General features: G+C 34.6%; 8 protein-coding genes across 8 annotated transcripts; 3 read left to right on the forward strand and 5 right to left on the reverse strand.

Moving 5' to 3' along the window:
* Positions 1-52: 52 nt before the first annotated feature.
* FDP41_004141 (uncharacterized protein) lies at positions 53-1,249 on the reverse strand (the record flags this gene model as incomplete). Its single annotated transcript, XM_044707524.1, has 1 exon — positions 53-1,249. The coding sequence occupies one exon, from the start codon at positions 1,247-1,249 to the stop codon at positions 53-55; it is 1,197 nt and encodes a 398-aa protein (XP_044561559.1).
* A 198-nt stretch (positions 1,250-1,447) lies between these two features.
* Positions 1,448-2,569, reverse strand: FDP41_004142 (uncharacterized protein; the record flags this gene model as incomplete). Its single annotated transcript, XM_044707525.1, has 1 exon — positions 1,448-2,569. One exon carries the CDS (start codon positions 2,567-2,569, stop codon positions 1,448-1,450), a length of 1,122 nt encoding a protein of 373 aa, XP_044561560.1.
* A 196-nt stretch (positions 2,570-2,765) lies between these two features.
* FDP41_004143 (uncharacterized protein) lies at positions 2,766-5,030 on the reverse strand (the record flags this gene model as incomplete). Its single annotated transcript, XM_044707526.1, has 1 exon — positions 2,766-5,030. One exon carries the CDS (start codon positions 5,028-5,030, stop codon positions 2,766-2,768), a length of 2,265 nt encoding a protein of 754 aa, XP_044561561.1.
* Positions 5,031-5,182: 152 nt separating this feature from the next.
* Positions 5,183-7,030, reverse strand: FDP41_004144 (uncharacterized protein; the record flags this gene model as incomplete). Its single annotated transcript, XM_044707527.1, has 2 exons — positions 5,183-5,914; positions 6,035-7,030. 2 exons carry the CDS (start codon positions 7,028-7,030, stop codon positions 5,183-5,185), a joined length of 1,728 nt encoding a protein of 575 aa, XP_044561562.1.
* Positions 7,031-7,057: 27 nt separating this feature from the next.
* FDP41_004145 (uncharacterized protein) lies at positions 7,058-7,543 on the forward strand (the record flags this gene model as incomplete). Its single annotated transcript, XM_044707528.1, has 1 exon — positions 7,058-7,543. One exon carries the CDS (start codon positions 7,058-7,060, stop codon positions 7,541-7,543), a length of 486 nt encoding a protein of 161 aa, XP_044561563.1.
* Positions 7,544-7,761: 218 nt separating this feature from the next.
* Positions 7,762-8,052, reverse strand: FDP41_004146 (uncharacterized protein; the record flags this gene model as incomplete). Its single annotated transcript, XM_044707529.1, has 1 exon — positions 7,762-8,052. The coding sequence occupies one exon, from the start codon at positions 8,050-8,052 to the stop codon at positions 7,762-7,764; it is 291 nt and encodes a 96-aa protein (XP_044561564.1).
* A 947-nt stretch (positions 8,053-8,999) lies between these two features.
* On the forward strand, positions 9,000-11,441 carry FDP41_004147 (uncharacterized protein; the record flags this gene model as incomplete). Its single annotated transcript, XM_044707530.1, has 1 exon — positions 9,000-11,441. One exon carries the CDS (start codon positions 9,000-9,002, stop codon positions 11,439-11,441), a length of 2,442 nt encoding a protein of 813 aa, XP_044561565.1.
* A 191-nt stretch (positions 11,442-11,632) lies between these two features.
* On the forward strand, positions 11,633-16,595 carry FDP41_004148 (uncharacterized protein; the record flags this gene model as incomplete). Its single annotated transcript, XM_044707531.1, has 4 exons — positions 11,633-14,193; positions 14,442-15,184; positions 15,465-15,937; positions 16,104-16,595. 4 exons carry the CDS (start codon positions 11,633-11,635, stop codon positions 16,593-16,595), a joined length of 4,269 nt encoding a protein of 1,422 aa, XP_044561566.1.
* Positions 16,596-16,650: the final 55 nt, after the last annotated feature.

A 16,650-nucleotide genomic window follows, 5' to 3' on the forward strand; every position in this document is an offset into this window, starting at 1 on the left:
TGTTGATAATAGTAGAGAAGTAAAAAGGAGGTTACACCACACAAATATAGATCTACTCCTTTTCATCCGATTGATGTTCAACAAGACTCACTTTTACAACACCAAACATTTGTTCATACTTGTTCACTAAATTCTTCCATGTTTCCACTTGTTGTTGTAATTTTTGATTCTTTGATTTGTATTTGGTGAGTTGATTTCTTAGATCTGAAATTGTTGAATTCACTGCTGGTAGTGTCAAATTAGTGTGTTCCATACCATGAATGTTGTTGTTCTTGTTCAATTCATTCTTATTGGTGGTACAATTCTTAACATTGAAATGAGTTGTTGTTGTTGTTGGAGAGGAAGATGACCATCGTCTTCGATTTGAATGGTTGTTAGAAAAGTTTTTAGGAGAGGAGAATTTAGGTGACGTTTGAAGTGGTTGTTGTGAGGTTGATGGACATGTCGTAGTCATCACCACCATTGAATGGTGATAGGAATTGGAAGTAGGTGAAGTTGTAGTGTTGGTGGTTGTAGTAGTCGTGCAAACATTTTCATGAATGTGTTCAGAATTCATTAAAAGATCTTTTCGTGAATCTGACAGACTAGGATCATGAGAATCATTCAGTTGTTCCTTAATACTTAATAAATGATCCATTTCTTCTTTACTCTTTGCATTTCTAATCAATGAAAATATTGTCTTGTATTTCATATTTTGAGATTTTAGTTCAATCGTTCGTTGAATTAATTTTTTGAGTGCTTTTTTTTGTTTGTAGGGCGAGAAGTTGTTCATTGTCATGGTTTCCATCAAGAATTTCTCCTCTTTTTCAAATTGAATTTGTTGTTCTTGCAATAGTTGTTGTAATTCTTCATTTCTTGCAACAAGATCCTTGACATAGATTAATAATTCATTGGCTTCACTTTCAAAATTTCTTTCATGTCCTGTTGTAGTAGAAGTAGTGGTGATAGTAGTGGTGGTAGTGGTGGTAATAGTGGGAAGATTATCATTCGTTGATTGATGATTTAATGTTGTTGCAGCAACTACAGGATCAGAACCACCATCGCTTGAACCACCACCACTCGAACCACCACCACCACCCACTTCTAATGTATGAACATGGTCGTTGTTATTATCATTGTTGTAGTTATTATCATTGTTATTACGATCCACAATGTCGGGAATGAATGGATGGGATTCCATTCGTAGTGGTTGGTTCAAGTGTTCAGTTTCAATCTCCACAGAAGGAGCTTGAAGTTCTTGTTGAATCATTTTTTAAAGAGAAATGGCGCCACTGTCTCCTTTCTTTTGATTTCTCGTGAATATAGATAATGATGAATGTTTGTCATGACACACGAGTCAATGATGATGAGCTATAGATGGATCTCTTCAATCCTCAAATCCTTAGGAGAGAATTCTCCTCTCTGTATTGTTTTTTTTTCAAATTCAACAACAAGAATAAAAATCTAATTAGTTTATTGTTAGCACCACTGGTGCTGGTAAATCCGTGAGGATTGGGGTTTGTTTTTGAATTGGTTTTTTAAACCTTGAGTTTTCATAATACTTGGTGTGACATTTACCAACTAGTAGGGTGAGAATTGTTTGGATTTCAGGCCAATTTTGGTAAATATTTGGTAAATTTTTAAAGTTGGGCATTTGAGTATCTCGAATCATTACTCCGTCATGATGAATAATGAAAACTTTCCTTCTTTCACAGTATCTTGATTCTTGATAATCGTTGAGGATACATTGCATTGATGTAATATCTAGGAATTTAGTGTAGAAAAAATCCCTAAAGCATTGAGTATTAGGGCAATAGTATATGAAATGTTTTAGAGTTCCGGGGCATTTACAGTGAGCGCATTGTCTTTCCTTATGTTGTTTGATATGGTTGCTTGTTAAGTTTCTCCAGATTGACCACTTAGTATTTGTGTCAATTTTAGATTTGATGAATTTCAGATTGATAGATGACCAGTTCTTGGTAAGGTGTAGACTGGAATTATCTCTATCAAATTGGCTAAACATTACATCATATCTTTTCTTTTGTATGGATTTTTTGATGTCGAAAATAATGGTATTAGATGTGGCAAGGATGGTTTGGTTCGAAAATAGCTTCTTAATGTCAAAATAGTTGTGCTCTTGAGCTCCTTTCTTAGCTAATTCGTCAGCTTTGATGTTTCCTTTGTTGACATGACCTTTAACTTTGATTAGTTGAATATTTAGATTGGATTGTTGAATGACCTGTTGATATTCATGCTTGAAGCAGTTAAAAATTCCGTTATAGGCTTTGTTTTTCAAAACGTGGATGGATATTTCACTATCTGTGTGAATTTTTGCCTTAGATTTAGGTGGAAGTATCTTTAGTGATGTGAGTATTGCTGATAATTCAGCAACGTTATGTGAGTATTCGCTGTTAATTTTGTATGAGAAATCTTGGGTTTCTTGGGAATTGTTAACTTTGGCGGTAAAGCCGAAACCTGTTGAGTTGTTGAGATTTGATCCGTCAGTGTAAATAGTAAAATTCTTTCCTTTGAGTTTTGGAAAGATTTCGTCATTGTTAAATTGTTGAGGTCTGATCTTGTATTTCTTCATTGATCTGTTCATTTCCTTAAAAATCGAATTTTCGTGTTTGATTCCTTCTGAATATACTTCTCTAAGAAGTTCATTATCATTGTTAATAAGATACAGGGCTGTTTTGATTCGAATTTCATCTGCAAAGATATCGAATCTTGGAATACCAAGTCCGCCATAGGTGATTGGGAGGTGAAAATAGTTTGTTGGACTAGCATTATGCATGAAAATTTTTCTTTCTTATTGCTTTTCTTACTTCAATGTTAATTCTATCAACAAGTGATTCAGGAATGTAATTTGTTCGTAAAATGTGTGTAAATAAGCTAGTGCATTTGGCAAAAATTACTTTCTTAATGTTTGTTATCTCCATTCTTTTCAGTGGAATATATTTGAGTGAGAGTTGAAATTGGAGGATTCTTTTTTCAATATCTTCATTTAAAGTAGAGTCATCCCAAGGATAGTGTCCAAGTACTCGAAGGTTTTTGAATCTTGGTATAATAGTACCGTCTATCATTGGCTTCATTTTGCTTTTAGTTGGGAGAGTGGTTGCCATGGATTTTGAAGGATTAATTTTTAGACTTAATTGGCCGAGCCATTTAGAGATATTATCAAGTCTTTCGTTATAATTGCAGTATCTGTTTGAAACTAAATTAATGTCATCAGCAAAGCAGAGCAAACCAATATCGTTAATATTAAGCTTGGTTGGTTTGATTGAAATTTTCCATTGTTGTATGCATTTGTCAATGATGAGTTGAGTAATACAATCATATATAAGAGGAGCTAAAGGGCATCCTTGTGGTATTCCTCTTGTTTTTGTGAATGGTCTAGAGAGATGGTGATCAATTTCTAGCTGTAATATTTGACTCTTGTATGAGTTTAGTATAAAAGTTTTCAACTCATCTGGAAACTTACAATGAGTGAGAGCTTTTTCAATGATATGATCTTCAACGGAATCATAGGCGCCTTCGATGTCTAAGTTTACCAAAAGGAATGACGACTTGTTCTTTTTGGCTAGAGATGAAAGTAATAATCCGTGATTCATTGTGTTTCTGTGTGAAATAAATGCTTGTTGCCTTAAGTTGATGTGTTTGGAAGCCCATTGTCTTAATTCGTATGCAATTATGTTGAAAAGTATTCTGTAATATATTGGGAGAATGGTTATGGGTCTAATATCATTTAGTTTTTGAATGTCTCTTTTAGGGAGTAATTTAACCCAACCAGATTTCCATTCTTCAGGGATATTACCTTGTTGAATGCAGTTTTCAAATTGGTCAGCAATAAGTTGTAGATGTTCGTCTTTGAGATTACGTATAATTTGGAAGGATATTGAGTCTAGACCGGGTGTGTTGGATTTCATTCTCGATATCGCCTCTTTAATTGTTTTAAGGCTTATTTGTGGTATTTTCGGTCCTTTCTTGACGGTTGATGGTGGATTTTCAAAGTCTGATGATTTGGATACTGAGGTAAATTTTGTTTCAAAATGATGCACAATTTCTTCTTCAGAGAATTGGATATTTTTCCAATCTATTGATTTTTCTTTTAGATGTTTGTCAAACTGGTAAATCATTGAGCTGTCATGTTTGTTGAAATTTTCACTTAGTTTTGCTTTGATATCAGCTCCAGTTTCCTTGTATAGTACTTTGATATTATTTCTTAGTTTTTCAATTTCCTCGATATTTTGACCTTTTCCTTGTGTTACAAGATGGAGGAGTTCTATTTCTTTGGTTTTGATTTCTTTCTTATTGATTGTGTTAATGTATTTGAGATTGGTCTTATCGTCTTTGAAAGAAAATTTGTTAACCATTTCTGATATGTCTTTCTGAAGTGCATCAAATGAATCATAGTGTGATTCGTTCAATGTTGTTGAGATTTGATTCATATCTTTCCTAGAGATGAAGTTTCTCCAACAATAGTCTGTTTCGAGCTCAATGTCAATATAGAACGGTAGATGATCATTTTTGGATATTGGTGGCAAAATAACTTCTCTGATTATTCTGATGTTGTTAGAAACGAAGATATGATCAGGTCGTGATTTTTGAACTGAGTTGATGACTTTTCTGACGTATGTGTAATTCTCTGGGATGATTAGTTCTTTGAGTTGGAAACACTCAATAAGTTCTTTCCATTCTTTTTCTCTCGAATTTTGTGGTTTCCTTGTGTTGATATTGAAATCTCCTAGCACAATGTTGAATTCATTTTCACATTTTAGTAGAAGGTGAATAATAATGTTGATTATTTCATCATCATCTTCACCATCAGATGAAGCATAAACCGTAATGATGTTAATAGGTTTGTTTCTAGAGAAAAACCTTGTCCATTGAAGTTTTCCTTGTATTAGATTTTCGTTGGATATGAATCGTTTTCTTTTGTTGTTAAGAATATGGAAGAGAGCTGTTCCCTTTTGAGCTTTTTCTTGCTCCAAATAGTGAATTAAAGAAGATACTTCCATTCCCTTTGTTATAGGCTTCTTTTTGATCTTCATATGTTTTTAAGTGTGTTTCAGTAATTGACATGATTTGGATGTTATGATTGTAGCACATCCCTTTGATTTCATTTGTCAATATTTCTTTTGTGGCTGTCTTTATGAGCCCGTTGCAGTTAAAACAGCCAATTTTCAAATTACATTTTGGTGACTTAATTGTTCTTATTTCCAAGAGGTTTATCACCTCTTCTAGGTTCTACTATATCTTCTTCTTCGTCATATTCCATTTCATCATCACTATTTTCATTTGGTTTTGGGTGATAAGATTCATTATCTTCATCTTCTACATCATCCTTGGATTCATGAATTAATTGATGGTACGGTTTTGTCAAATGTAATTCAATATTTTCCATTTTGGAAGCTATTTCGTTGAGTTTTTCAAAAATGGTCTGTATGGATTTTGTGTGGTCTGTTAGTGTATTGGTGATGTTTTGTATTTGTTTAGAATGTGATTCCAGTTTGATTGAGTTTTCAGTACATTCTACTTGAAGTGATTTGTGATTCTTTTCTAATGCTGAGAGGTCATTATTGAATTGGAAATTATTGGTTGCACCAGTCACTTCGTTTTCTTGTTGTTTTTTGAATTTTTCTACCAAATATTTGGTTGTAGATATGAGTTTTTTTGAGGTTGGTTTTGTGCCATTTGGTGGAGTGATACTTGTTGGGAATTTTGTAATTTTTTCCAATTCTGCAACATTAGTTGCTTTGTAATTGGCTATATAATAATGCTCTCCAGGGCGATATGGGCTAGGTTTGTTAATAATCTCTAAGTGGTTTGATTGGAAGACACAGTTGCTTTTTTTCCACCATCTTTTGTATCGCAGTTTTGATATCTTTCTCTGTGTAGAGGGATGAAAAATTGCAAGAGCAGTTAAGCTTAGATTCTGTTATGATCTGGTCAATGGATCGGTATTCAGAATATTTCCTTGCCATAAAATATTCTTTATCTTCAAGAGATTCAACTGCTATTCTGATTTTATAAAGCTTTTGGACTCTGTCATAACTGGTATTAGTTTCTTTAACTCCATTAGTTCTTTTCCAAAAATTTTTGATAATGTGGTAGTATACTTCATCATCTCGTCATATGATGAAGTATGATATTTGAGGGTGTGTTCAGCTGGTGAGAAATTCATAGGAGTCACAACGTATTTGAGTGGACTGGAGTCTCTTGTTGATTGTGAGTTTAAAATTCCCAAGGTTGATACATAATCTTCATGATTGTTACAGACAAGTTGGAGTACGTGCGTCTTGTCGTTAGGTATGTACCATGATGTAAGTTTTTCTTTGACTGCATCTGTAATAAATTCAGTGATGTCTGAGTCGATATGCTTACTGAGGTAAATAGATACACAGTGAGAATAGTTAATTGTTTTAGCTCTTTTAGCAGGAGGGTACATGGTTGTTGTTGTATTGTAGGATTTGATTTGCGGAGTTTTTTTTGTTGGATCAAATGTAATGTTCTTGGCTGTCTTGGCTATTTGCAAGTATGACGATTGCGATTCATTCAGGTTGAAGCTGGTGTTGATAGGTGGGCTCTTAGATTGAATCTGGGGTTGACTTTGGGGCTTTGAAGTTGTTTCAATTGGTTTGATGAGGTTTGTGCTTGTTTCAATTGGTTTGGTGAGGTTTGTGTTGGTGATGAAGTTTGTTGTCTTATTTTGATTGTTGATTTTCGATTTGTTTGTTGGATGTGTAATATTTTTGATTTTAGATATTTGGTTTGATGGTCCATCAGTTCGATAAGGATGTGCAGGGGATGGAGTTTGTTCTATGAGTGTTGTTTTTGGAGGAAGAGGTTGTTTAGGTTTAATTGGTTGGTTGCTGTCGGAGACTAATTTAACTGACTTTACCTTTTGTTTCCGATTATTGATGTGGTTAGATAATCCGTCCAATGTTTTTGAGAAATTCTCAATATGTTTAAAGATGATTCCGAAAGCTTCTGAGTGGGTCATCAATGTTTGGTTGATACTATTCATTACAACGTCTTCATTTGTGTTCATTTTTTTTGCGTCGCAACAAGAATAAAAATGCTTCGTCGACCTTCTTCTTCGGCATTTTCGATTCTGGGGACGAGCAGCAGCAAACGAGCCTCATCCCTTCAAACCCTCGTTCATTCATCATCAACAACAAATAGTGTCCGAAACTATGCACTTCCAAAGAATCCAACTCCACAAGAAGAAAACTACATGATAGAAGCCATCAAAGACTATGTACGACCTGTTACCAAACCTAGAATTCCTAAAACACCACAACAATTTAAAAAGGATGAAATGTTGGCCAATGCATGGTCATCTTTAAAGGGGATTTTGACAGAAAAGGCTCGCAAAGACCACAAGAGAAGATTAAAATTAAAGAAGGCAGCATTGGAAGCCCTTCCCAAAGAATTGAGAGTTGAAGCAGAGAAAATTGATTGGAGTCTAATTCCAATACAGCTCGGAGTTCAACCACACAAAGATTTACCTGGACAACCTGGATATAAACCACCAGAAGAACCACCCAATATTGAAGTTTAATTTATGGAGAAGAAGAACCACCTTCAAAGGTATGGTGGAGAGTTTTTTGGAAGAATAAAATTCATCGTATTTAAATTGTATTCTCAAAAGGGGTGATGATAAGAAGAACAAGTGTTTGTTTGAATAGATTGATACCATTATAAATTTAAAATTGGGAGAATGAACACAACAACAAAGGTTTTTCATAATCTCACATCAAGGAATCGATTGGCACTCCTTTACTTTTGATTTTGCATACCAGCTTGGAATCGTTCCGTAACACGCATGTTATGTTTGATATATTTCACTCCACACTTGACCACACAAGCCTTTTCATTTTCATCCAATTTATCTCCTTTTGGATCTTCAATACATTTATCAACACAATGTCTCACCATTTCATTGAATAATTCCATGGCTTCCTTCATTTGAAGATCTTGCATCATTTGCATTTGTTGTTGTCTTTGATAATTTTGCATTTGTTGCATTTGCTGCATTTGATTGAATGATGATGATTGATTAAAGGACATGATGATGATTTATCGGAGAGAGTGAGATTCGAGTGGGTGTTCACAGATGACACGACAAAGAGAAGCGAAGCTCGGGACACTTTTGCTGCCAATATTTTTGAAGAGAGAACCAACAACAACAACCACAAAAAACATTTTGATTGAAGTCAAAGGAAGTCATAAGGTGAGTGCATCACCAGGACAGTGTGCATCAGTGTGTGTGGACAAGGAAGTCAAAGGAGTGTGAATCACCAGGACAACACTTTGGTTGATTCAGGTAGACAGATGCATCTCTTTGAAAGGACAGACTGAAGGATGTTATATTCCACCTCAGATGGTTTAAAAATTAATTTCAAAACAAGGATTGCTGTCGAGTGTTTGTTCAACTGTAAACAAGTTTCGATGGTTGGAAAGTGTTATCATGTGATTGCAGACAAGTCAATGGCTGAGCAGCACACCAAATTAATCAAGACACCATTTTCATCGTTTTTCTCTTTTTCAATTCAAACGCACACACACTGGTGACAGTGTCTATTAATATTTATAATTGATCCACTCATAGATGTTGTTGTTGTTGTTGTTGTTGTATTCGAAGGTTTTAATTCATTTTCATTCATTCATACATATTTAGATCATTCCATGAACAGAATAATTCCATTTCAATGCATCAACTAGTGTTGGAGATCCATCATCATCATTAACAACTCATCACACACACACGTTTACATAAAAAAAGCTCTCACTTATTCTCTCAGACTACAACAACTACTACTGTAGAGTCTCTCTGTGTACATTACAAGCAACTTTTCAACCTTTCCTTTTTTCACTACTTCAATTGACACATTTGATATTACCTTTTTTACTTCATCTTCACCTTGTATTGACAAGTCATCTTATTACTTCATCTTTACTACTTCATCTTTTAGTTGTATCTACCTTACTTTCATCATTCTCATCATCATTCACATATGGTAGAAATTAAAACCACTTCCTCTGGTATCAGTGCCACAACCATCTCAGGCACTCCCTCTGACAAAGATGTCACCAATGTAACCGTTGAGAATAAGGTCATTGATCAAACCGTTGAACAAATACAAAATATTGTCAATCAAGGTGAAATTCCATCCAATGCTCAACTCTTACAAGGTGTCGAACAAGTACAACAAGTATTAGAAAAGACTTCCAATTACATTTCTACTGCTCCACATGCTCAGATTATTCAAAAACGTACTCTTCACTTGTTGGATATTGTTAAAGAGTTGATTCAAGAAAAGAATCCCAATGATACCTTACAACGATTTGTTCAACTCACAAATAAGATTATTCGTAAATATGCCGATCAAGTGAAAGACATCTCACAAGAGACAACTCAACAATTGAGTGGAACTTCACAAGATGTACTCTCAAGTTCTGCCAAAACATTGGAACAACAAGTGAGAGAGAAACAACCTCAAGTACAAGAGACTCTCTACGATGCTGTTCGAAACTTTAGTAATTTCATCTTTGAATTGTTTCAATCTCCTCAATTCAGACTACTCATGATTGATACGTTGAATTATTTGAGAGTACTATTCAGAAGTAATTTGAAGAGTATTGAGAGAAGAACTGATGAAGGATTGAAAAAAGCCATTCAAAGACTGGTCGATACCTTCCAAGAGGAGGACTTGACATCGTTGGGTGAGAAGGCGAGTGAGTATCTGGAGAGTGACAAAGAGAAGGTCTTGAAGGAAGGTGTTCCTCAATTACCTGGTGCCTCTGAGCAAACAAAGAAGGAAATTCAATCGGATTGGTCCAAACCACTTCTTCCCTCCATTTCTGAGAGCAGTAGTAGTAGTCGTAAAGAGGCAAACACCAAAGAAGAAGAAGCCTCACCTCAAAAGAAACAATTATTACAACACCAACAAGAACATGATCGTGAAAAAAAATTGGCCGATGAGTCTGCCCCTGTTGAAGAATCACTTCAAAAAGACATTGAGAAGAAGGATGAATTGGAAGATCAACTCTTTGATCGATTCAACCAACTCATACAAGAATTCTCTCAGAATCCATCCTATAAGAAATCAGTACTGGGTTTCTTCAACATCTTTGATCAATTGAAGAATATCCTCGTGGAGAGTGTGAGTGAGCAAAAAGAACAAGCCAAAGGTGCCATTGAACAAGTGAAGGATGAATTGAGTGAACAAACCTCTCAACTCGTACGCGACATGAGAAATGATCCTGATTTCCAGGAATTGTTGAATTGTGGTAAACAATTAATTGTTCAATGGACCGGTGGGGATGAACAATTAGTGAATGGAATGAGAAATTCATTGCGTGATGTGTATCGTGCCTTCAAGAATGACAAGGAATTGAATGAACTCTTAAGTGAAAGCGAATCTGACATTCGACGCTATTTGGACAATCCTCAATTAATGAAAGAAGAATCTGAATTGAATCATATCAAGTACAATTTGAGAAGAATTCGTGAAAAGATTGTTGAAAAGAAGGAATTACGTGTCATTGATCGATTCAATTCTCAACTGAATAGAGCCATTCAAAAGATGCGTAATGATGAATTGTTGAATGAATTGAATGCTGAATCTCGTCAATTACTCTCTGACCTATTCTTAGATTCAAAGGGTGAATTCACTTTCAAGACAGAAACCATTCAAGAATTGAGAACCATGTTAGTAGCACTCTTGAAAGAGAGTGTTGAGAAATTGACTGATCTTGACATTCATTACATTGATTCAGATCTTGAATATACTCTCTCGAATCTTCATATCAATGCAGATGATATCTTACCCTCTCATGTTGCCTTCAGTGCTCACTCTCTCACCAATATTGACTACAGTGAAGAGAATTTGGCACAATCTCTTCAAGGCACCAAATCCATTCTTGTGTTGCACTTGTCTGGCATGGTGTGTCATTTGAAAGATGTTCAATTCTCCTTCCAAAGATTTTCATTCCCTCAAATTGGTGATGAAGGTTTGATGGATATAGATACAGGTGATTTGGGTCTAATAATTCATTCCAAGATTCTCATAGATACCACAAAACAAACCATTGGCAATGAATTCTTTGTGAGTGAATCTGTGAGTGTGGATATTGATGAATTGAAACTGACATTCACCAAGACTGCTCACCATCAATTACTCTTGTCTTTACTCTCACCATTCATTCAGAACAATGTGAGAAGAAAACTCAAAGAACAAATTCAATATGTGTTGAATTATTCACAACAACAGGCCTTAAACAAATTGAATCGTGCTTTGGAAGAGACCATGAAGAGTAGAGTGAGTGGTGGTGGTGGTGGTGGTGGTGGAACATTGTTGTCATCCATCATGGGTAGTAGTGGTAGCAGTACGATCGATCAACTGTCAGCAAAGGTGAGCAGTGCCACCTACACGGGAGGTTATCAAGAATTGTAAACACATACGAATTGTAAGGAAATTGTGAGTCACTTGTAACAACGACAAGAACAACCTCAATCATCATCATAATAATAATAATGGTTAATAACATTCCTCAATTGTTCATCGCCCTTATCGGTCATTATTATAGTTCAGAAGCACCAAAAAAATTGCGAATCTTTTCGGATTTGTTGGTTGGTTTGAACGATATGACACCAAACAACAACAACAAATTCCGAGTGAATAGCGGTGCGATGAACGACAACAATCCTTCCATCACCACCACCACCACTGCTCAACCACAAGACCACCACGATTCATCAAACACAATCACCACCACCACTACCACCTCCTCTTCATCCACCTCCTCTCCCATCATTTATTCCAGCAATCCCTATGATGGAGGAGTTACTGCAACAACAACAACAACAACCACAACTCCTAATATTGCGACTCGAATTAACAATCACAATGATGATGAGGCTTTTATTGAATTAGAAGAATATTCTTTACCATCCCGACCATCCACTCATTGCGTCGGCGGTGAAGAAGAATATCATCACAACGATCATGATGTACCACTTGATTCATCCACACTTTCAACGCCACTCAGACTTGACGATGATGATGGTGCTGTTCCAAATTTAGCCTCAACAACTCAACTTGATGATTCGAGTCAATTATATATGATGAATACAAAAGGCAATAGTAGCAAAAATAGTGCTGCTACCACAACGACCACTACGAGGAGTAGTAATACATCCTCATCTTCTTCATCGACTTCCTCTCATCATCATGACGTGGTGACATTGACAAAAGAAGAATATGAACTATTGAAACAACTTGAACGAGAAAATGAAGAATTGAGAAAAATGATTCATTCCAACAACAACAACACGTTTACAAAGGAACCTCTAGTCTCCTCTGAAAATGCTGTAAAAAAGCCTTCCATCATTCAATCTTGTTCAACAACAACAACAACAACGAATACTACTTCTACGACTCATTCTAATAACAACATGGAATCAAATACCATCATCCCCAATACCATCACGACAACTCTCACTTATCGAAGTCATGTTAAAAATGCAACCAATCATGATGAGGACATGAATGATGAACGTGAGGTAATGATGGCTAACAAGTATTTCAATATTCCAAGCAATAATGACCATCCATCAACCATATCATTCACACCTCTTCATCATGCATCCAACATGACAATGGACACAACAGAACAACACAAGAATCACTCTTCCACAACAGAACAACACAAGAAACATTCCTCTTCTCATCATTCCATTCATGAATCATGGAGTGTTCAACAATTTAAAAAATTAATCATTTCCTTAATCTTTCTCTATTGGACCTATCTGTCACATAATTTTAGAGAAATTAGAAAACGTAAATTAGCCTATCTTTTAGGTGTTGGATCATGTGTGGTGGTGGTATTTGTTGTTTGTGTTTCATTAACAGTATTACAACAAGTTCCAATTATATTTTTAAGATTGGCAGAAAATAACAAATTTGAAGCAGATATGGTCATTACTCCATCCAATGCCATCTCTTCAACAACAGCATTTAATTTAACAGCAATGGAAGAGAACATTATCCGAGCAACAGGACAAGAAGATTATACCCTAAAATATTCTTATCATTCTCCTAGAATTGAATTAAGTTCTTTAAATATTTATTCAAGTTCATCATGTAAAACTGAAAATTCAAACAATGGTCTCTCATTACCATCCTATATCGATTCTTTTGATGATATGGATAAGATTTCATGGTTCTATAATGGTATTGTGAATTCATCAACAAATACATGTAGAAAATCATCTTCTTTTTGTGTACCAAAATTTTGTACACAAGTGGTTAAGAGTAATTTATACATTTTAGATTTAGAGAGAGAACGTCGAATGGAATTTGGAAGATCTTTTTCTTATCCACTACTCTCAAAGAATGAAGCTTATGTTTCAAGTGTTATGGCATCTAATTTGAATTTAAAAGTTGGAGATACTTTTATTATTCAATTAAATACTCGAGAAGTATTGAATGGACCATTTAGAGAGGCTCAAGTCATTTCAGATCCTTCGAATTCTACTCTCGTGGATAAGATTCTTAAATTTAATTCCTTTTTCTCATTTCGAGTCAAAGACATTCTTCCACATAATTTTAGAAAAATGGAATATACAGTGAAAGATTTTATTTTTATCGAGTACAAGTATTTCCTACACTCCATAGCACCCTATTTAAATCCAAATCAATATTCAAAAGAATCTCTCATGAATCTAACAAGAGTCAATATGGATCATTATGCTAAAACGATTTACTGGAATTTGGCGCCAAGTCGAATTCAAAAATATAATTTACAACAATATACAGATGTGAGAGCATTGGTTGTAAATTTTGCATCTTCACTTTCCTATTATATTGGATTTGATCAAATATCACAATCATATCCAGTATTACAATTTTTGAATAGTTTGAGATTTGTTTCTCTATTCCTTAGTCTCATTATTAATGTCATTATTACTATTTTGACATTACTTTCTACTGTATTGATTTATTCTCTATTAATGATTAATGTTGAGAATAGAACCTTTGAAATGGGAGTATTGAGAATGATCGGAATGCATCGGAAAGGTTTAATTCAATTAATTATCATACAAGCCTTTTTATATTCAATCCCTGGATTGGTGTTGGGTTTAGTGTTGGGAGGAGCAAGTTACGTGGGAGTGAGTTACTTGTTGGGACATTTTTTTGATACGAGGTAAGTGTCTCATGTGAGACAAGAAAGGCTTTTTTTATGATTCTATATCTATCTATACCTATTTATATCTATACCTATTTATATCTATCTATCTATCTATTGTATTATCACCTATTTATATATATCTATATATTGCAACAATAATGTCCAATGATGATGAATTGCAACTATCACCACCACCACTACCATTACACCCTACACTCACCTGAATGATGGTATAATAATCTATTGTTGTCATGATGGAATAGTCTCTCAAAATTACTTGATCCCACAGGTGTTGGTGTTTCCATTGCACTTGGATTCGTCATTCCCATTCTCGCCAGTCTATTACCCATACGATCTGCATTGAGTCAAAATCTTCATGATTCTCTTGACACTGAGAGAAGTAAAACCAAATCCATTGAATATTCCATTGAGAGAAATTCTGAGACATCTGTTTCTCCAACATTGATTGCAGTTCCTCTTTTGGCTATTATTGCTGGTTTTTGTGTTTATTATTTCTTTCCAAGTGCATTATTAACATTGAATTTGAATATTCTATTGAGCATGTTCTTTGCAGTATTATTGGGAATGTTATTAGGACTTGTAGTGTTGGCACTTAATTTGGAAAATATTTTAGAAACCATTCTCACTCATTTATTACTTTTTTGGGAAAATGTTGCATTGAGACAATTAATTTTAAAGAATTTAGTGACACATCGAATGAGAAATCGTAAAACAACCATCATGTATGCCATGTCTTTGGGATTTGTTATTTTTGTATCCATTGCATTTAATTTACAATTAGCAAATTTTAAATACATTTCATTACAAGATTATGGAACACGATTGATTGTGACAGATAATAATAGTTTAGAAATTTCAACCTATTTGGCACAATTGGAATGGTATTTGATGAATTATCATCGACAAGTAGTGAAAGAGGTTTCATTCATGTCCTATCCTCTGACATATTCTACCATGTATTCAAAGAATGAAATTTCAACCATGGGTAAGTGAGTGGTGTAGAGTTCATGATCATGTCCTTTATGATGATCATGACCTTTATGATGATCATGTCCTTTATGATGACTTGTGAATACATGATCATGTCCTTTATGATGAATCTATGTGATGATTTTGAAAATGGATATGAATGACTACATGACGATATACATGATGAATGAATTGATGCCTGAATACATGATGAATACATGATGAATACATGATGAATACATGATGAATACATAATGATGATGATATGAATGATGAATTTACACACACTCCTTAAGGTGGTTATCAAGCCTATACACAAACCATTCGATGTGTTCCTCCCAATTTCTTTCAAATTGCAAATCCATACTTTTTAATCACAGACATGACCTCTCATGAAAACTCATTGAGTGAACAATTATACACCATCTCAGGATCACAGAGAATGCTCATTGGAACAGCTTACAAACAATTACTCTCTTTAAAGAATTTAGAACACATGTTTGTAGTGAAATTCACCACTCCTACTGATCAATTTCCAATCTATAATTATACCTTGATGAAACCAATGGCATTTGTGAGTTCATCACCTGTCTTTTTATTTTCTGCATTTCCAAGTTCAACTTCACAACCTGCTGTGGTGTCATGTACAACGTATATGAGAATGTCTAATCGAACCTTTAACTCGATGATGGATGTACCCATTGAGAGATTATTTATTGATGTCTATAGTAATGCAACAGAACAACAAGTTAAGGCATTTAAAGATGATGTAAGTAAGAGGATGAACATGAGAGAAGGATTCTATTGTCTTCTGGTGTTGTATATTATATATATATATTAATCCTATTCTGTTGGTGTTGTATATTTTTAATTTCATTCTATTCTGCTGGTGATATGGAATAATTATGAATCTAAATTATTGATCGAACATGTAGTTCTCGAGTTATATTCGACTACTGAGTATTAGTTTGAAAGATGTAAATGATGAAATGGATACCATTAATGTTGCACTCGATGCTACTAATTTTCTATTACTCTTTGTGACTGTACTCTCCATGATTATGTGTTTCTTTAGTTTAGTTTCTTCACTCTACACTAACATTCAAGAACAGACCAAAGAAATTGCAATTTTGAGAGCCATTGGATGTAAAAAGTTTTTTGTGACTCGACTCTATGTCTATGAAGCATTGATTTTGGTGTTAACAGCATCATTGATCGGAATTGTTATTGGTTTTGTCATTGGTTTTACCATGAGTATTCAATCTAATTTATTTACAGAGCTGCCTGTGAGTGTGTATGTTCCATGGCAACTCATTCTCATTGTGGTTGGATTGGCTTTCATCAGTGCTTTCTTGAGTGCCTTCTTCCCAGTGACATCCTTGTTGAGAAATGGAATTGTGACCTTGTTAAAGCGAATGGTCACTTAGTTTTTTATAAACAAACACATGAGACCAATTTAATAATTAAAAAACTCGAGAATTC

The sequence above is a fragment of the Naegleria fowleri genome, assembly GCF_008403515.1.
Source record: "Naegleria fowleri strain ATCC 30894 chromosome Unknown tig36, whole genome shotgun sequence".
NCBI lineage: Eukaryota > Heterolobosea > Eutetramitea > Acrasida > Naegleriidae > Naegleria > Naegleria fowleri.